This window comes from Aphelocoma coerulescens, chromosome 2 (assembly GCF_041296385.1).
Source record: "Aphelocoma coerulescens isolate FSJ_1873_10779 chromosome 2, UR_Acoe_1.0, whole genome shotgun sequence".
Classification (NCBI taxonomy): Eukaryota; Metazoa; Chordata; class Aves; order Passeriformes; family Corvidae; genus Aphelocoma; species Aphelocoma coerulescens.
In genome coordinates, this window is record NC_091015.1 from 110,079,449 (window position 1) to 110,100,641 (window position 21,193).

At 38.5% G+C, this 21,193-nt stretch overlaps 1 protein-coding gene across 2 annotated transcripts in view; it reads right to left on the bottom strand.

Annotated features, from left to right (window-relative positions):
• Positions 1–21,193, bottom strand: part of DOK6 (docking protein 6) — a 254,684-nt gene that overhangs the window by 51,402 nt on the left and 182,089 nt on the right. For both annotated transcript variants that reach the window (XM_069005925.1, XM_069005927.1), the window contains exon 6: positions 11,505–11,643. In XM_069005925.1, the coding sequence (XP_068862026.1) occupies positions 11,505–11,643 (139 nt within the window). The remainder of the gene's footprint in view (positions 1–11,504; positions 11,644–21,193) is intronic.

Here is a 21,193-nt window from a genome sequence, read left to right on the forward strand (position 1 = left end):
TGGATAAGACCCTGGCTAACTTTATTTAGTTTTGATGCTACACCTGCTTTTAAAACACAAGTAGGTGAGCTGACCACCCTTCCCATGCCAGTATTTCTGATCCTATATTCAATGGGTTTGAAAATCTGAGAGCTAATGAGATGTGCCGTGACATTGAGTCAAACTGACATTTTGCTGACTGTAGTAGCTGCACATCTTTGTATAACACAGACACCGTGGTTAGTGAAATAATGTCAAATTATTACCAACAGTACAGGGTCTATAATCTGTACTACTGCCTAACAATTCTCCTCAACCAGAATCCTGCACAGCTGATAAATGAAAATTCTTAGCATGCCTGGCATCATATGAGACATCAGTAGCGTAAGAACATAACCAGAACCCTGTCTGGGTAGGCTTTGATAAATGCATATTAAAAGACTGCATGTACTTGGAAAAGTTTCTGTATGTCAGATACAGCTTTTTTAGATACTCAGAATCTGTGGTCTTCAGTCTAAACATAATCAGAGAGATTAGAAATAATTTTCATGCTAAAATCCCTGTCATCTTTATAAAAAGGAATAGAAGCGGAGAAAAAATGCAAAATGAAGACATAGGGTGAAACTCACCTAATTTTTGTCCTACCAACAAGTACCTGATGAGCCAAAGCACAAAAAGCACAGGAGGGAATTACAAAGTAACTTTAGGGCTGTTATGAGAACTTTTGATCCCTTCTCAGATTACTGCTTTTTACAATTCTCCTATTCTCTGGAAAGCACTGTACCCATCTGTAAATCATTGATAAAGAAGTTTCTTATTAATCAGAGAGAAAGCCTTAACTATTCCTTTGAGTGATATAAAGAATTTCTAAACAGAGTTACTGCAACAGAGGAAGGCCTTCTTGACAGGAGACATAAAATGATGCTATAATTCAAAAGCCTGATGAAAAGCATGTGAAAAATACCTTTTTCAGAAGTTAATTCTTTGGTGAATAAGCAACTGACTGTGATTCAGGATTTGTTTTGTTATTGTTTTGTTTTTGTGCCATGCCTAGCATACAGCTGATTACTCTATGACCTTGGGCAATTCATACACAGCTGAGTTTGGCCTTAATCTTTCTGTGCCTCATTTTACTCATTACTATTAATATTATAATAATACCTGTCTCCTGAGAGCATGGGATAACTTCATCAGCTATTTTTTTTTGCTAATAATAATAGAAGCTCTATAGTTACTTCATTTTATCAGAAACAGTTTTCTGAAAGCAGCAGATTTGAGATTAATACTAAATTAAGCCCCCTGGTGAGGTGGTTTGAGGATTATTTTTTTAGTAATACTTAGGTCAGCGTAACCTGCTTCTCTGTTGAGAGAGTTCAATGACGTGAACCTACCAGCATAGTTATACAACTAAGTTTGTTTAAAGTCACACAATACGAAAGAAAACTTCCATATGAAATGCTTCTCTGAGGTTAGTTAAGGGGAGGGCTGGGCTTCAGTCAGACATGCAACAACCACCTCATAGTTACAGCAGCCATTCCTAATTTACAGCTTATATCACCCACAGCTTTTAGAAAATAAGACTGCTAAACAAATCATCAATTTTGTTTAGGGAAAAGTTCTTTGGCTCTTCATTTTCTGCATTTCTGGAAACAAATATGAATTTCAGCCCGATAGTGCCTCTCCAACTACTTTCTTAGCTCTGTAAACATGCAATATTTTGCAAAGCACAAGAAAAGCGAAAAAAAAAATTACATATTTTCTCATGTTACCAACCTTCAAAACCTCTTGTATTCAAATGCAACTTCGTAAAGTTGAAATAAATGATATCTGACTTTTAAGAAAAAGCTCTTTAAAAAGTGAATGTAGATATATAGACATGTAGATAGGTGGCAACAGGGCTTTTTAAAGTGCTTACATGCTAAATTCTCAGGAGGGTTTGCATCTTTGGATACCTTACTATGAAAACATCTTTGTTGTATTTAGAAAAGCTAACCAGACCGTAGTGACTTAAATAGAAACCGTCACAGTGCAGCCCAGCTGTATGCAAACATATAACTGGGGTGAACAGAACAGGGAAAACAGTGTTCATAGGCGCCATGCATGCAGCTTCAGGATGGATTCATAGGATGGAGCAGGATCCATGCAGATAAAAACTTGCATCATCTCAGTTGTGAGACACCTTTGCGAAGCTTTTAATACAAATTTTGGTTGAGCTCATAGTTTGTATTAGCAGGAAGGCAGATTTCAATCTGAGTCTTAGGTAGCATGATAGACAAAAAGTTAAAAGAACATGGTAACAGTATACAAAATATTCCAGAATTTTTTAAAGAGAAGAGAATGAGAGTAATTTCTAGGTAAGGATGCACATCCACGTTCTAAGGTACTTGGGTTTTAATCCATAGGAGAGATTTAGAGTACCTTTTTGCATTCAAGATCATCCAGCCCTATAGCTATGGATAAGAGAAATTTCAAAACTGTGTCAGACAAAGGAAGAACTGAATTTTTCCCACCATACTCTGAATGAAAACCCTCATGACTACTACCACTTTGAAAACATTCAAAACTCCAGGGCAAGTTTAGTTTCCAAATGGCAAAACAGCATTTAAATTACATCACCAGCTACCAAAATATTTGACACACTCTTATGTAAGGATTTCCCAGCTCTGCTCTCACACCTACCCACGCCGCTTACCTACATACCCCACAAACCTTTATGTTGTCTGTAGTGTTTGTGACACGAGGAACAGCTCTGTCCCGCCCCCATCACTTTGTAGGAGCAGCTGCACAAACCCTTCGTTACCATAGTAAAGACTTTCCCTATTCCATGCTTTCATTCAAACACACAGCAAAGATCCAGGAACACCAACCACCTACAGAGTTCCTTGGAGAATCTGGGCTTTACACCTCATCTTTACACCTCTTGTAGCCTGCAAGGTGCCATACAGGGGCACAATGAAACCCTGCGGTTCACAGAGGAAGAGGGGTAAAAAAGTCCTGACTCGGTAAGGAAGGGATAAATGGGAGAGTCTAGTGGATGTGGGAGTTTGAATTTCATCGTGAGATGAGGTATTTTCTTTTAGAAAGTGAATGACACCTTCTGCATAGTTTTTGAATGCTGCTGCAGCATTTGATTATGACTAATAGTCCCTGAAAAAATGAAATAAGTCTACATTCAATACAATATTTTCTTTAAAATCAGAAAATAAAAGAGGTCCAGTTGAAAAATGATTAACTATCACCTAGTCTGAATATCCATAAATTTCCTGCTTTCTTGTAAAGCAGTGAATGCTGGAAACAGACTTGTGATGTAAGTTTAGGGATTACTTCATCCAAGTATACACAGTTTTCTGAGCCTAAAGGCTAACAATGAGTCTGGCAAAATTCTAAAAAAATTCTCATAGAAATCAGATTAAAGAAAAATGTCATTATATACTTAATGAACCAAGAACCGTATGGAAAATTATGCTACTTGTGGGAATTTGGTTTACAAAACTAAAACCCAAACGTACACAGATTCTGACATGTGAAAAAAACCCAAAACAAACTCAAAAGTCTTGGTGTTGTTGATCTTGGCAAAATTTATAAATAGTCACAGACAGACTGACCACTGGAGTGTTCCACTGTGTCAGGGGAGGCTTAGACTGGACTCTAGAGAGCATTTCTTTTCTGGGAGAATGGTCAAACACTGGAGCAGACTTCCTAGAGAGGCAGTCTGTGCCTCAAGGTGGTCAATGTTTAACAGGCATTTGGACAATGCCCTCAAAATTGTGCTTTAACTTTTGGTCAGCCCTGAAGTGATCAGCCAGTTTGACTATATGACCACTGTAGATCCTTTCCAATAGAAATATCCTATCCTATCCTATCCTATCCTATCCTATCCTATCCTATCCTATCCTATCCTATCCTATCCTATTACAGAAATAAACTTCACAACACCCATGCAAGCCAAGTAAGCAATTCACCAGCTCTGTATTGCAATAAAGCAGCTAGGTTTTTATGGCGTTATAAAATTTCTAGACACACATTATACAGCAACACCACACATAGTTTCAGACAGGAAGTACAGAACAATATTGAGCTAAGTATGCATGACTAACTGACCTGAGGCTATGCTTTAACTTGCATAAAGTACATGAGTTCATGAATCATCATATGTATTCAGAATCTCAGTACTTGATCTTATACAAAATTTAGGAACAAAAGAAAACATACTAAGAGACCAATGTGTCATGACATGGGATCATCCATGGATGAGCTGTAGAATTTTCTTCTCCTGCTTCTCCTTCAGGAACTGAGTCAACTCAAACACACTTAGGCAGAGTTACAACATAAAAGAGCTTTGTTATACTAAGTAAATTGCAGTGGTGAAATGAAGCCCAAAAGATATATAAAATGTATTTAGCTAAATATTTGTATATTCATTTGGTCAGCAGCACCCACTAGTATCTCTCAGAAATTCCCATACTTCACAACTTGAAATAGGAGGTGATAGGCACACAATTGCAAAAAGACATCAATAACAGCTATTAAGCTGTCAAAGCTCTGAAGATGTAGTGGCAGAGGTAGGATACTTCAAACTGAAACCGTCATGTGAGAATTAAAATTGAGAATATTTAATAATAATTAATTAATATTTAATATTTAATTTAATGTGTTTGTTGATATTTGATCCTGTAATGTTTGATAAGTATGCATTTAGGTTGTGACCAGGTTCAAAACACACGAAGATAAAGATAATACAGACTTGTGTACAAAGCAAAGAAAAGTTAAAAGTTTGCTATTAAACTAATGCTGTTATTCCCTCCAGTCTCGCAGTTGGTTTTTTTTCTTATCCTAAGACATGTCATGGGTTAGCAAGCATAGTCCTGGAAGTGATTTTCTTGAAAAGAGATGCTTACAGCTTCCTCTATGACCTCACAAAACCTATCAACTGGCCAGTTTGAATACTGACAATTTTTTAAGCCACTTAAAATTTTGACTGCCTCTGTGGTCCACATTAAAGAATGGACAAACCCTGGGAAAGGTCTCTCTTGTTTCCGGCTGGGGGACAGGTAACCTGAGGGGGGGCCCGTACAGGGCCCAGTGGGCCCTGCCGGGGCCCTGCCAGGTCTGGGCGGGGACCTGCTCAGGCCGGGCCCGGGCCAGGACACAGCCACCCTGGAGCCATGTGGCCCTGTTCCACCCGTGGCCCCCCAACAGCCCTGTTACGTGCAGACAGCACGGCCCAGCTCCCCCCTACCCCTCCAGTGTGGCCAAAGATTCAGCTGAAGCTGCCCTGCTGTCTGGCAAAGCTCATGTGACCAACAGCGATAAGTGAATTCCAGCTGCAAGGCCCAGGTGAGATTAACCCTTTTAGTGCTGTAAGCTTCCTCCAGAACAGATGGAGCCTGCAGACATTAAGTAAAGAAAGAAGAGCTCAAATCCTGAAGAAGGAGAAAGAGGAGATGCTTAAAGCTGAAATTCGGTTGTGAAGCTAAGGTGGTGATAGACTATGATGTATGAGAGTACCCATTGTAATTTCATGAAAGCATGGGGGGTGGAGCGTTCAACTTGTGAGCAAAAGCACCTGCGCTGGAATAAGCAAATGCTGAAGCAGCTGTAATTTGAGGAGAAGTTTGAACAGGGAGAGATGCAAGTGATGAGGACTCTTGCTCCAATTGGAAGGAGAAAGACCTCTGTTCCTGGAGATGCTCCCAGAGATAGTCCTAGAGATGAAGATGATGAGGACTCTTTTGCTCCCAGGGAAGGGGGAGGGCCTGTATTCTTAGTGATGAAGATGCTCCCAGAGACGGGTGAAGAGAACCTTTGTTTCTGAACAGCTCAACCTTAAAATGGTACCCCAGTAGCTCAAGATTGGACCCTCGAAAGCAGTTGTGGGGAAAGCTGCAAGTCGGGGGAAGGGACTCTCGCATGTGAGCAGAGAACCAGCCCGGGCGACTGTCTCGTTGTGATACTGAAGCCATGATTGAACCTCTTGTGGAGATGTCTCCATAGCATGAGCAAGAGAGACTCCTCTCCCTAAGTGAACTGAACAAGGTTATTATGGAAGAGGTAAACTGACTGAAAATCTCAAGGGTTGTCTTTTTACAGTGGGAGAAGGGGGAAAGGTGGGGCGAGGAGAAGTGTTCTGAAGGTGTGGTATGATTTTTTTTTCCTTCCTTTTAGGTCTGTTAATAAACTTCTTTATATTCTTTTAAGTTTTGTGCCTGCTTTGCTTTCTCCTAATTCTTATCTCACAGAAAGCAAATAGTAATGAGTATTTTGGACCAAACCACTACACTAAATTGGTATTTCCACCCGGTTTCAAAGTGAACCTGCTACAAATTTAGATTAATATTTTTAATTCTATTTACACTCTTATTAATACTCTGTATGACAATACTGTAATTTATATTTATCCTCAGACTGCTTTTATGAAATGCCTTCCTTATTCTGTTCCATATAAGAAAAGTAAAATAACTCTCAGGCTCATTTTTTAACCACCTTCCTATTGAACCTCTCCTTAACCCCAGTTACATAGCCTGATATTTGTATTCTTTGGTATGTTCATTATTTCCCTCCTAATAATGTCTTTTAAAGAAATAATACATAAACTCTTTGATACTATCTTATTTTTTTTTTTAATGACAGAAATCTATCATGATGACTCTTTCATTTATATTAAGTTGAATTTTAAAGACAAGACTTGTAAATAATGAGAATAGAAATATACAGAGGCAGTGTTTCATAGAGGTGTTTATCTCCTGGGAAATGTTAAAAAGATCACAATCTAAAATGGCTTTTAGCTCTGCTGTCTAAAGTAAAACAAATGTTATAGAAAACGTCCAGTAATAATAAGTTATGAAACTTGGGCCATTATAATTTATTCCTGCATTTATACTTCAGTTTTACTAATGTTTGATTAAGTTCAGCTGGCTAACATCAATTATAGTGCTATCTTATTTAGGCTTATTTTTTGCACATTGTAAATTTTTATTCTTTTGAGATTACATAGTAAGTTTTTACTGGCAGCTGTTGAAAGAAGTAATTTATAGGGCTAAAAAGGTATAAGTAGTGCCTCAGACTTCCTCCCTCATATGGGTAGTCATAACATAGGAAATCTACAGCTCTTAACCTCCCATTTTCTGCACTTGAACAACTGTGAGGGCAGAAGCTACATCAGGAGTGTTTTCAAGGGAAGTTGAGTGGCAGAGGATCAAAGCTGGCATTAGAGAGGAAAATCAGAGATTAAAATTCCAATGCTATGTTGTTATCCTGGTGTAGAGGTTAGATAGATGAGCGCTGCTAAGAACAACTGTTCATATGCTTGTGTAAAAACCATCTGAATACAGACTCTTTAAAAAAGTATCACCAAACCCAACATCATCTCCTGATGGCAAGGAGGAGGATACTCAGCATTCTTGTAGACAAAGCATTTATGGAGGATGAATTATTCTTTTTCTTTCTCTCCTCAGGACAGGACAACTGGGAAGATCTAATGGTTCACTGCTGCCTCTGTAAACCAATTCAGTTCAGTAAACCTGCAGAAGCCTGCTCCTTTTAGGTAGTTTTTGGGGTTTTTTTGGCCAAATTACCAAACTGAATTGGCTCAGTCAGATAAGAGAATGGAAGTGAAAAGAGCTTGCAGTCCAGTCAGGGGACAGGGAAGAGATAGAGCTGGCTGTTAAACACCCAAACATGCATCTTCCATGCTCAGCATCAGGCTACAGCCAGTGGGGGGATACAGGCCATTCCTGAGGCTAATACTTTTTTTTTTGCACAGTAATTTCAAGATTAATAATCCAACCAGACTTCTAAATACTACACAGGAAAAAACAAACAAACAAACAAAGGGTCAGAGGGCAGAGAGGGGGAGGGAGAGAGGAAAAACCAAGAGGTTTGTTCAGGTGAAAAAAGGAAAGTTGCTGACACTCTCATGTGGATTACACACAAAATAAAAGCATGTAAATAGAAAGACTGTCATTGTTCTTTTTAATTTGTTATCTTGAAACTAAAAGCACTAAAGACCACTGCAATATTGCCCTCTCTCCCACAAAACAACTACAAAACAGAATTATCATCGCTATTACAGTGATCCATCAAAAAAGCAAAGACTGAAAAAAGTGAATATACAGGTAACAATTTCCCTGAACAGAATTTCAATTTAAGTACTAGCAGTGTCCCAAACTTGTTATTGTCCCAAACAAAGCAAGCATAAAACACTATCACTCTGCCAACGCAACATTTCAAATTCAATCAAGAAAACCACTTGAGCTAAATTAGAACAGTGTCCACTTTGCTGAGTTTTTTAAATAAAATCCAGTCTGCTTTGATCTCAGTAAAACCAATAACCAGCTCAAATCCACACCTATGCCAGTGACTACTGATCTCACATTTCAGGTCTTTCTCCCAGTGTTACAATTCAAAAGGAAAATAGGCAGAAGATGAAAGTGTGCACATGATTGCCTTCTTAAACTGACTGGGCTTCTGCTTGAGGTGTCCAAGAGACAGATTTGGTACTGTACAAGCTACCACAGAACATTTTTGCTTCCAGTCCCTGCACTTTCAAAGGCAATGGGAAGAATTAGTTTCCTTCTCATGTCTCTCTCTTATTAACATAGTTACCCAACATGTTACCTGGCCTGAGCAAAAGATTTTTTAGCATAAAAATGAATTTATTGTTCAGCATTCTGGAAAAGAATTTTTGTGTGCAGGTACTTCCATAAATGGAGTAAACGTGGCCTGTGGCTCTCTGCAATACTTTTATCTGACAAGTCTCTGGCAGAAGTAACTAATTTTATCTTTTTTCTTTTGCCAGAATTTGTTTCTGGCTTCTTTTTTTTGGTGTGTTTTGTACTTAGTTTTTTTTGCTATTTTTGTATTATCGAGATGATGTACTTTGTATCTTTACTATGAAAGGTAATCATAATCTGTATAGTTCATCAAGGTTGCTCTGGTAGAAAAATTCACTTTAATTTGTTTTATAAGCTGTATTCACTTCTTATACTAGATTCTAACCTATTATAATCTGGTAAAAACTAAATAAAACTTCAGTGTATTCATTACTTAAAATATGTTAACATTTATAATAGAACAAAAATATTCACAAGAATCCTTTCTAATAAATGACTTCTAATGATTGGAAGGAAGAAGTAATGATTACTGTTGCATATCTTTTTCTTATAGATTATGGATATAGCAATTCACATAATATATAATGGATATAGCATTCATATAATAATAATGGATATAGCATTCATCTTTCTTTACTTTTAAGAAATTCTTTCATTTTCATCCATATATATATATATTTATAAAAGATTTAATTCAACACTGTTAAACTTGAGCTGTTCATTACAGAAAGGGTCAGGAAACAGCAAAAGCCCCCAACTATAGATCTATAGATAAAAAAATCAAATGTCAAGCTTTGAGAAGACCTGAAAGACATTTATGGCCTCCAAATCCCTGATTTAAGATATTCTTTTGCTTGTATTTAAATGTCCAATCTTATGGAAAAAATACATATAGGTACTTGGTGAAACTGTTGGAATTAGATACAATTATATTTGAGAAATGCTATATAATATGTACTTTGTCTATTTGATATCTTTAGATTTTGTTTCTAATATGAATAAAACTCAGATGTCGCAGATGACACATGTTCAGCATCCCACCAGCTCGGAGCAGCAGAGTTTCGAAATCCATACTAACATTAGTTTATTAGTCGAACCATAAAATCAACAGGTTTTTCAGCCTCTTTTACACAGCCCACAGCAGCCTATGGGGGCCTCTACTGATCTCCTTGTGCAGATCAGAGCGCAGCCTCATCCAGGAGACAAGTACATCACATCATACACGGCGTGGCTGATGAGTCATTTCTATTTCTCAGCCTGCTCTCGCTCAGAGTTTGATATTACAGACCATATGGCCACAGCCTTCATAAATGTGGTTTCAAGGAAGTCATCTGATGGCAGAATGGAAGTGGCTTTGCAAAGCAGCAAAGCTTGCTAATTGACAGGTGGAAGAGCTGAAAGTGATGGTTCTGTAAAAGGAAAATCCTGTATGATCCTGGTCTGAGCATTTATTACAGCAGCAGGAAAATGTTCTAATTTCTGTTACTGGTGTAGACACTTTAAAAGCAAGCACATTATAAAACAATGATGCTTTTTTCCTGTTTTTTTCCTATTATTCAACCACTTTTTGCCCAGCAGAATGCAGTTGATTTTGCCAGCAGTTCTACTGTACATAGACTTCCATTTATTCTACCTCGTGTTGGACTTTCCAGCAATTGCTCCTTATTAATCTTTATTGCAAACTCTCCTCTTCCTGCATTTCCTCTGCAAAGTTTGTGCAGCTCAACTATTATGCAAAGGTTCCTACTTTGTGAAGTTTTATGGAAAAATCCATCTTCCTTTTTTTCATAAACCACAAAAAAAGGGCCATTTTAATGGCTTCCCAATTCAGATTCTCATAAAGGACATGCAGAGTCTGAGAGGAACATTCAACACAGCACACTTTTGACATGGAAATCTAAGTCTTTTTCTAGTTTATTTTTCAGTGAATAAGGAAAATTGTGTCTCTGTCCACAGAGAGAGACAGGAGACATTGGAACTAGATGATTTTTAAGGTTCAGTTCCATCCCTTAACATTGTCTGATTCTCCAATATCTGAGGAGTAATTAAGAACAGTTGAATATTGGGGTCTCAGGTTGCTCCTTGCAAGAGCCTTTGTCTCAGGAGAGCGAGAAAGATATTTTGACACTGGTGGAGCATGGGGAATAGATTCATGTAAGTCATGTTTACATGACTGTAGGCACGTACAGTATGGATGAAGAAAGGAAGGAAATGCCACAGTTAACCTAAAATCTCTGTCTAGGGAAGAAGATATGCAGAGAATCATGGTCCTCTCAGAAGAAAAGCATGTAGACTAGGTTCCCTGATCTGCAAGTCAGCTTTCCAGAACAATCATTAAAGACCATCTCTACTTCTAAGCATGCAGGGTAAACATTTTACTTGCTGTCTTAAAAGAACTCCAAATCTTTCAATAGTAGTCACTTAAACACAGCTTGTGCAAACTGGAAATTCTGAACTAAAAATATTAAAATAGTTCTTTTTGAACTGGTATTGCATTGCTACTTATATTGTAAAAAAAGTAATTTCTTTCAGGGGTTAAGAAAAACAGAACATGTCGTCTAGAAGCGTTTATACTGGAGTTTTTTTTCCACCTGTGAGGCCATGAGGAGCAATTAAAACTCATTCATCAGTAGTCAACACAAAAGCTAAAGGTTTAATCTCTGAGTAACAGAGCCAGAATTTCAGAGAAGGTGACCATGGATCTCATGTCTAATGGTATCCACCATTCCAAAAAGTCCCCTACAAAAGATCATTCTGCAGCATGCACTGAGGATCCCTGACCATGAAAATACATAAATCTGAGTCTGTTTTGTCTTAGTCACACAGCTGATACCGTTGTTACAGTTGGATCCACCAAATTTGGTTTTTTACTAATTTTTATAAGTTTAAATACTTTTGGTGAAAGGACCTTACCCTTGCCTTCTGCTCCATTTCCATCATTAATCTTTCATGTTGCTCTGCTATTGCCAGTGTTGCGGAATGGACCTTCTGATATATCATTTCTCCTTCTCGTGTTTGAAAGGTGAACAGCCCTTCTCCTGTGTCACACATCCTGCAGAGACATTTAAGCAGAATGGAAAGAAAAAAAAAAAGTACTGTGTAATTTTATCTAACTATTATAAGAAGTGCATACCTTACAGTAGCAAATGCCAACTTTAGAGATGTAGTTAAACTCTGAAATTCCAAACATCTGCAGTTATTTTTACCATCAGACAGAGACATATTCCAAGAGATGGGCAGAACTTCATTAACATATTTTTTAAATTCAGTTTTAATCAACATCTGGATAGTTAAAAATAAGCTTTACCATGGAATAAGAACTTGAGGTAACAGAGTCAGTTATTTCTGCCATTTTTTCCTAATGTCTGCACCAGTAAGTGGGAGCTAAATTTAAGTCTTTTAACCAGTTGATTCCAGAAATATGTAGTACATCGTGACTTTGAAAATCTGACATTTTAAGAGAACATTGAGCAATTAAAAATGCTATTATGGTTAATCACTACAGAGAAGTATTGAAAGACAGCATTAAAAGGGTTAAATTATTACTACCTCTGTCAGTACGTTTTTGTGAGGCAGCATCCAAAGCTATCCTGATAATTAGAAAAGCCATTCAGTCTATTTGAGAATAGGAACAGTTTCTGTTGTAAAAGAAGATTAAATAATGAAAAAACCTCCAGAAATAAAATTTGCTTTCTTCTTTTGAGAGAGCCGCTGCTGTTATCCTTATCTGTGATATCAGTGAGGCATTGTTCTGAGGAAGAAGAGTGGTACATAGTAAATACGACATAAAGGTCTGGGAAACACAGGAAATAGGAGTAGGAAACAATCTTAGATTGCTGTGTGACCATTACTTGGAGGATGTACATGCTGTTAAACAGTGGTGCAATTCAATGTATTTATATTAGTAGTTCCATTATATCATCAGTATCTGATTTATGTATTTTTTATAGATTTCTTGCAGTTTTAGAAACAGAATTTCAAAAATCCTTTTTATTTGGTCTGATACCTCCTGTATAGATTTTCAGTTATCGGTGACAGAAAGTTTTTGACTTGAGTCACTGATGCATAACATGCATCAACAATAGAGAGATTTTGATTTGCCTTAAAATACCATGCTCCTTTAATATTTTGGATGTTCACATTATTTTTAAGGAAATCAAATTTTGTTAATATCCCAGTATCTTCAGCATGATCCCAGAAAGCCAAAAACATACAGAATTAAAAAAATTTTAGAAAAATGTGTCCCAAATAGTTTAACATTCAAATGGGTTTTTAAATATCATTATCTTTAGAATTTGCATCCCAGATTCTGTATGATTATTCATGAATTAAATTTTACAAAAAAATTTCCCATCAAATGAACATATCTATACTATTTTACTTAAATAATAATTTAAATATATCTACTACTATATTCTATGCATGCACACACACAGTGTTATACTGCAGCTTTTTGAAAATACAATACTATGCAAGACTTATCTTTTTGTCAAATTAGAATATGGCTTCCCAAACAATTTCATTTTAAAAGTCATCTAAACAGGACTGTTGTGCTATATAAGGGACTACTGAGCATTCAGAAGATGTTTTTGATTTCGAGGTTGACCAGTGAAAATAAAACCTTATTAACACTTAAAAAATCTTTTCCTGTTCACTGGAGGAGACACGCTACTGTGAGCCTCCTACAAAGAGCTTATGCATGTCTGTGTTTGGGAAGAACAGGAAGTATTGGAAGCAGTAAACAGAGGTGCTTCTGGAAAATACCTGGTGAAAATACTTCGTAGTAATCAATTGAGGTATTGAAAATAAATTCATAGTCTTAAGAATATATGATTAACAATATTATCCATAATTCTGGAATAGTACCAGCTTTCTTCATTGCAAAACATATATAAAATACAATCCACTTAATAGATAGGTATTATTTAAACCGTGTTAATGTGATGTGCTAATTAAGAGATTAAAAAAAGAAAGCTTTTGTATTAGATTCCAGTGGAGATCAAGATCCCTGCTGTAAACATTTAAGATGTGTTATATCCTTAGCCACAGTCCTCCAAAGAGCTTCTGGTGGAAATAAAATGTCCCCAGAGTTTTGTGACATTATGGCAACAGCCTTTCAGATCCCTCAGGGCATCATATAGCCAGTACTCTGCTCTTGTGTAAAGAGATCTTAATAAAATTCAAATGGCGTGAAATGGAAAGTCTGGGAAAAAGGATGGGGTTTCAGAAATTGAAGGAAAATATGATCTTTTTGTTGGTTTCAGAGGATAAAAAATCCTACAGGGATAAAAACAAGGAAGCAGGCAATGGGGCATGATTAACATTCAGGACTTAGCTGCCTGTTTTCACCACACAAATCCCAGCCACCAGCACTGCTGACCAGAGTAGGGTCTATCCCTGGCTGGAGGCACTGGTGCAGGCTGTGGCACTGCCCTGGCACCTCACCCACTGCACAGGATGCTGCCTTGCTTCCTAGCCTCAGCCGTGGTGGACATGTCACACCAGTGTTGGAAAGCCATTGCCACCAGCCTCCCCATGAGGGCTTCCCTGGCTAATGATGGATGGTATGCACACAGCTGCTCAAAATTGGAGGTGAAGGAGAATTATGGGCATCATTTTTTAAAGCGCTGAATTCCCCTAACTCAACTTGAAGTTTAATAGGACTTAATGCCCCAAAGAATGAAGCAGTTACCTGGCACATCTGAACCAGGTGTGCAGCAGAAATTGTTAGCATAAAACTTTCTTTCTTCTATTTAAACTTCTTATTAATAATCTGTCTCCTAAGGGGATGAATCCCTTTGCCATAGTGAAGTTTTCCTGTTCATCACCTCAGAAGATTACTCCTTTACTCAGGTGAAAATCTGAGTTTAGACCTTCTAGTCTAGTCTAGTCCAGTCTAGTCTTGTGTATTTTCTATTCTATTCTATTCTATTCTGTTCTATTCTATTCTATTCTATTCTATTCTATTCTATTCACAAACCAAGATCAGTAGCCTCATTAGGGTTAGTTTCAGTCCTAGAACAAGGAAACATAGACTAAAATAGAAGTACTCCTAAGTATGATGAAGATGGGGACAGGGAAAGGGTACTCTCCCAAGCTTAAGGGTTTTGCCAAAAAAGCAGAGGACCTTTACATGTCCGGCCAACAGGAACAGAGAAGCCCATGAGCTGAAACAAGACTTCTTGTCTTGTTCTATTTATAGTCCAAACAAAGTCAGTAGAACAAAAAGATGTTTTCTCTACGGTCCTTATAGATGCCAGATAACTGTCCCTATAAAGCTACAATTTCAGGTTTAGCCTTGCTAATGCGTTGTAATAATAATGTAATAATAATTGTAATAATGCTAATGCTAATGCGAAGTAACTGTGGGTAAAGTCAAATTTATCTGTGTTCAAAGCACACATGGTTGATCAGCTGCCAGTTGAATAGCATTTTCATAACTTTTACATGCCCTAAAATCACTTTCAAGAAAAGGCAGGACAAAGGTCTGGGCCTCTTTTTTCCTGGTACTGTCACAGTTAAGCAATACAGTCCTACTCAGCATGACCTTCACTGTTAAAAAAAAAGTCACTGATTTTGTATACTTCAACTTTTTTATGAGATACTTACAGTCTGCGGGTGCTTGAAAATGCTGATCTATTTCTGTGTTTTTCAACTTTAAAACAGGGAAGTCATTAACCTATGCTTTAAAATATTTAAGGGTTCAGGGTATTAATATGTATGAAGTGCTTTGACTGAAATAGGAAAGTGCATTATTTTCATATATTGTTACAGAATGATAAAACTGGACAGACAAGTGACAGCACTAGATAAACAGTCCCACAAATACTTGCAATTTTTTAATTCTTGAAATACTGCAGCAGCTTTTCACAACCATCACCATTACCAGATCTGGCTCAAGGGCCAGGAGAAAGAATAGAGAGAACGTGAGAGCTCAGCTTTTGGCCAAGGGCAAACTGGATTCAGAGATCAACAGTGAAAGTTCCAGCTTTTATTGAAGGTAGAATTTTTGTTCAAGCCAAAGAGATTTTCCCACCACCACTGACCGACTTTTTTCAACATTTCCCAAATTCATACAAAGGTTTCCCACTGCCTTTGCTTTTACTATGCAACTTCAGTCTTTTAGATTAGAATCAATACTGTATATTAACCTTGTAGAATTCCCTTCAAAAGGAAGCGTCATTGACTTGACCACCATTTACAAAAAGTACTTTTTCCAAAATAGAAGTTCATGCTGTCATGTCCTGAAATATTTTAAAAGTTTAACTGTGCAATATCCAGCAACTGCATGAGAAGACAAGAATTTGACATATCAGCTTCACTATTTCAGTTAGGGGTAAAATGTATTTTCACAAAAATGAAGGTTGTCTGAAAACTGAAATGCCCAGAAAAATTATTTCCTTGTTTTAAAATAAAGGAAAACTTACAATTGTAAGTAGAAAAACTTTAGCTCTTAATATACCTACACTACATTTAATTTTTAATGAATTTGAATGTGTTCTTTTTACCAACAAATAATTTAGAATTAAAGAAATAATGGCTGATTTATATACTCAAAAGTATATCAAATTACATAAAAATAACTAAAAAGCGGTAAACATCCTCAAATAGAAACTGAAAAAAATCATAAAAATGTTTACTATTAATAACTAATTGCTACTAATAATTATAGCTATTAATAACTAATAGGTAATAAATAACTATCTTACTTAAGCATTTCTAGTTCTTGAAATAGAAATAGACTTTAAATTCTTAAATGAGAACAGATCATGAATATGTAATGTCCACTAACCAGAGTGCTAAAAGTTACCAGTACCAAACTGGGTGTAATTGCTGTTGCATGCTCCAAAGCTAGTGTGTGGAAAATGGTGTCCTTAAGAGTGGAGCTGCTTACTCAGACACTTCAAGGCCCAAAAATTAAGTTAATAAAATCACAGCATCACAAATTGTTAGAACTGGAAGGGACCTCTGGAAATCATCTAATCCAAGTCCCCTTTCCAAGGCAGGGTCGCCTAGAGCAGGTAACACAGGAACTTGTTCAGGTGAGATTTAAATGTCTTCAGAGACGGAGACTCCATGACCACCTTGCACAGCCTGTTCCAGCTCTCTGTCACCCTCAATGTAAAGAAGTTCTTCCTCATGTTGAGGTAGAACTTACTGTGTTTTAGTTTATGGCCATTTGCTCCTCGTCCTGTCACTGGGCACCACTGAAAAGAGTCTGGCACCCTCCTCTTGATGCCCCGCTATGAGATGTTTAGATGTATTGGTGAGGTCCCCTCTCAGTCTTCCCTTCTCCAGACTGAACAGGCCCAGCCCCCACAGTCTCTCCTCGTAAGAGAAATGCTCCAGACCCCTCATCATCTTTAGGCCTCTGCTGCACCCTCTCCAGTACCTCCTTGTCTTTCTTGTACTGAGGAGCCCAGAACTGACACAGCGCTCCAGATGTGGCCTCACTAGGGCCAAGTAGAGGGGCAGGATCACCTTCCTCAGTCTGCTGGCCACACTCTTCCCAGTGCGCCCCAGGATCCCATTGGCTCTCTTGGGTGCAAGGACACACTGCCAGCTCATGGTCAACTTGTCACCCACCAGGACTCCCAGGTCCTTCTCTGCAGAGCTGCTCTCCAGTAGGTCAGCCCCCAAACTGTGCTGCTACTTGAAGTTATTCCTCTCCAGGTGCAGGACCCTGCACTTGCCCTTGTTGAGCTTCATTAGGTTGCTATCCACCCAACTCTCCAGCCTGTCAAGGTCCCACTGAATGGCAGCAGAGCCTTCAGGTGTATCAGCCACTCCCCTGGTTTTGTATCATCATCAAACTTGCTGAGGGTACCTTCTATCCCTTCGTCCAGGTCATTGATAAACAAGCTGAGTAAGACTGGACCCAGTATTGATCCCTGGGGAATGCCACTGACTGCAGGCCTCCAACTGGGTTCTACTCCTCTGATCATGACCCTCTGAGCTCTGCCTTGATCCACCTCACAAGTGCTTAGTTAGCTAACGCTTATTTCCTGTATGCCAAAGAAGGTAGTCAGATGCCACATACGGGACCAGACCTGTTACTTCTGAGTAGTAAATAAAAGTCAGTCTCTCTTTAAAGCCTTGAAGCTGTGGCTGTCAGTTATGAAAAAAATCTAATTAGTATGCAGTATCTAACTCTGAACTGAGACACTTATTTCTTGTGTTGCTACAGCTTTGATTTTCTAAAAAGTGGTGGAAACTTGCAATTTTGCTTCCAATTTAATTAGATTATCAGTGAAGACACACAAACACTATCTCCCTTGTGGATATCTAACTTTTGTTCTTCCCTTGTTTGTTGTTATCTTAACTTGAGCTAAGCCATTTTGACAGAAATCCTGTTTGTTCTTTGTGTGCAAGGACGATACACACAGCATACACTAAAGACAGGCCAGCTAACCAGCAGACCTCACTGCAAAATGAATGCAAAGCTTCCCTGAGGGTCCAAATTCTTTGCTCATTCCAGCCTTCAACACATGCTATCTTGCTTCCTGCCAAAGTTGTTCTTTTCTGAGAAAACAACAATACAAAAAAAGTAAGGAAAGCAAATAAACTCTTTGTGGCAGAAGCATATTTAGATAAAAAGCTCCCTTTATGCCTAGGAATGCTTATCAAGACAACAGAAAAATAAACTATGCATGTTTTTATGAAATTGTAAGTCAACATCTATGTTGAAAGGATAGGAAAACAAAGGCAGAAAAAAGGAAATTGTTATAAGAATTTCTAACTTACCACAGAACAGGCAAAAAGGGATACTTTACATGGAGAATCCATAAGAAAAAAAGGTAACTTCATAAACAGAGTATGTATGGGACCTAGGAAAGTTCTATGGGTGAAGTAGAGAGAAGACAATTAATAGAAAATGTGCACAAAGTGTAAATGATTCAGGTATACAACTTTGACAGCAGACATGGTCAGAAAGACCCAAAGCTGGGATGACGTCGGTGAAAGCAGGGAAGAAGTCCAGAGAAAAATCTGTGAATGGGAAATGAAGATCATCAAGGTGAAGCACAGCAATGATACAAAGTGCAACATTCAGAAAGAGTACAGAGAATCTGAGTGTGGTCTGTTACACATTCCCTATGGGAATAATGAGTAAAAATGCCATGCCTTGCTGTCAGCATTTCAGAGTTTTATCTGGAGTGTCAAAAGGCTATCCTGGCAATTTTATGATCTGAGAAGCAAATCACGAAAATGTTCTGATACATGAGGTGTCTGCCTGCCCCCCTTAATCATGGTTATTTATTGGCAAGAATATGCAAAAGAAAAAGCAATTATGCATGCTATCTACTAATTGACAGCTATAGACATTCCTCCATGACACTTATTGTCATGTTTTTGCACTTAAGCTGAGGTGGGAAACTTTACACTGCTCTTGAATATGCTTATGAGATATAGAGAGTGGAATACCCTCAAATTTGGCCTGAGTTAATACAGGGAACTTCAAATATTATCACACCTCTGCTAAGGCTCAGTAACTTGATCATGGAGCTTAGCCCTGAAGATTTGTTCAAGGTCAGATCTCGTGCTTCTTGAGTCATCCTAAGTGTTTTCGACTAAATACACTAAGGGATCACCATGCTATCAATGTAACTTTCCTACTAAGGCCATTTATAGAAACATTTTGCAATTCTGAGAAGGAAAATGTTCACAGATGGAGTGGAAATGATTGATGATGATTTTCTGCCAGGTAGGTGGAACTCCACCACTCAGAGGAATCCAGCAGTCCTTCTCTAATATTACTTAGACGATCTTAATGCATTCTGAGTTGCAAATCTTTTAAAGATATTACATGCAGTCATGGTAGCAAAAATCTTATGTGCTAGTCGGATGAATACATTGCTAATCTTTCTGAGCAGAGATGTGATAGCCTACAAATTTTCCCTCTTATAGAGAAAGTTGTAGGGGGACTCACTTTGTGAGTAGAGAGTATTTTTCCATTATAAGATTATTTCTTTTTCTGTCTAAACCAAAACCCATTTAAGTCATATACCAGAAACAAACACTTTCTCATGAAAACATGTTTTCCTTTGTTTTGTCACATAGGACAGATTTCTGTACAGTATTAGTGGTAATTATGCCTCTTGGGATACTTTTTTTCATTTACTATGCTGCCTCTACGGCCACTGTCTCTGCGATGCCCTCTGTGACAGCACATTTAGACTACTGAGGCATACTAGGGACACCAACCCTTTCCTGCATGTCAGATGTTTTCCACTTTTTGTTTAATGGAAGTACAGAAAGTGCGCTGTGACTTTGTCTGGACTACTTCAATGATTGCCCACTAGCACTATAATCCTCTATTTCATTTCCACGGGGTTTACCCCTGTCTATCATAGGACACAGTGGAAAAAGGTAGATTTTAGGTTTTTTCTGAGGTTCAGTTTTGATAAAGAAGGAGGATTCTATCTGGGACTTCTTATTTCAGACAACTTTTATTTGTGTCATGGGTTAGCATAGCTATGGAAGTGATTTTCTTGCAAAGAGGTGCTTACAGCTTCATCTATGACCTAACAAAACCTATCAACTGGCTAGGTTGAATATTGACAATTTTTAAGCCACTTAAAAAAGCTTGACATGGCTCTGTGGTCCACATTAAAGAATGGACAAACCCTGGGAAAGGTCTCTCTTGCTTCTGGCTGGGGGACAGGTAACCGGGCAGGGCCCGTTCAGTCCAGCGGGGCCGGGCCAGGACCTGCTTGGCTCAGGCGGGACCGGGACACAGCCACCCTGGAGCCATGTGGCCCTGTTCCACCCGTGGCCCCCCAACAGCCCTGTTACGTGCAGACGGCATGGCCCGGCTCCCCCCTACCCCTCCAGTGTGGCCAAAGATTCAGCTGAAGCTGCCCTGCTGTCCGGCAAAGCTCATGTGACCAACCGCGATAAGTGAATTCCAGCTGCAAGGCCCGGGTGAGATTAACCCTTTTAGTGCTGTAAGCTTCCTCCAGAACAGATGGAGCCTGCAGACATTAAGTAAAGAAAGAAGAGCTCAAATCCTGAGGGAGGAGAAAGAGGAGATGCTTAAAGCTGAAATTCTGTTTTAAAGCTAAGGTGGTGATAGACTATGATGTATCAGAGTACCCATTGTAATTTCATGAAGGCATGGGGGGTTGGAGCGTTCAAACTGTACTTGTGAGCAAAAGCACCTGTGCTGGAATAAGCAAATGCTGAAGCAGCTGTAATTTGAGGAGAAGTTTGAACAGGGAGAGATGCAAGTGATGAGGACTCTTGCTCCAATCGGAAGGAGAAAGACCTCTGTTCCTAGAGATGCTCCCAGAGATAGTCCTAGAGATGAAGATGATGAGGACCCTTTTTCTCCCAGGGAAGGGGGAGGGCCTGTATTCTTAGCGATGAAGATGCTCCCAGAGATGGGTGAAGAGAACCTTTGTTTCTGAACAGCTCAACCTTAAAATGGTACCCCAGTAGCTCAAGATTGGACCCTCGAAAGCAGTTGTGGGGAAAGCTGCAAGTCAGAGGAAGGGACTCTCGCATGTGAGCAGAGAACCAACATGGGCGGCTCGTTGTGATACTGAAGCCATGATTGAACTTCTTGTGGAGATGTCTCCATAGCATGAGCAAGAGAGACCCCT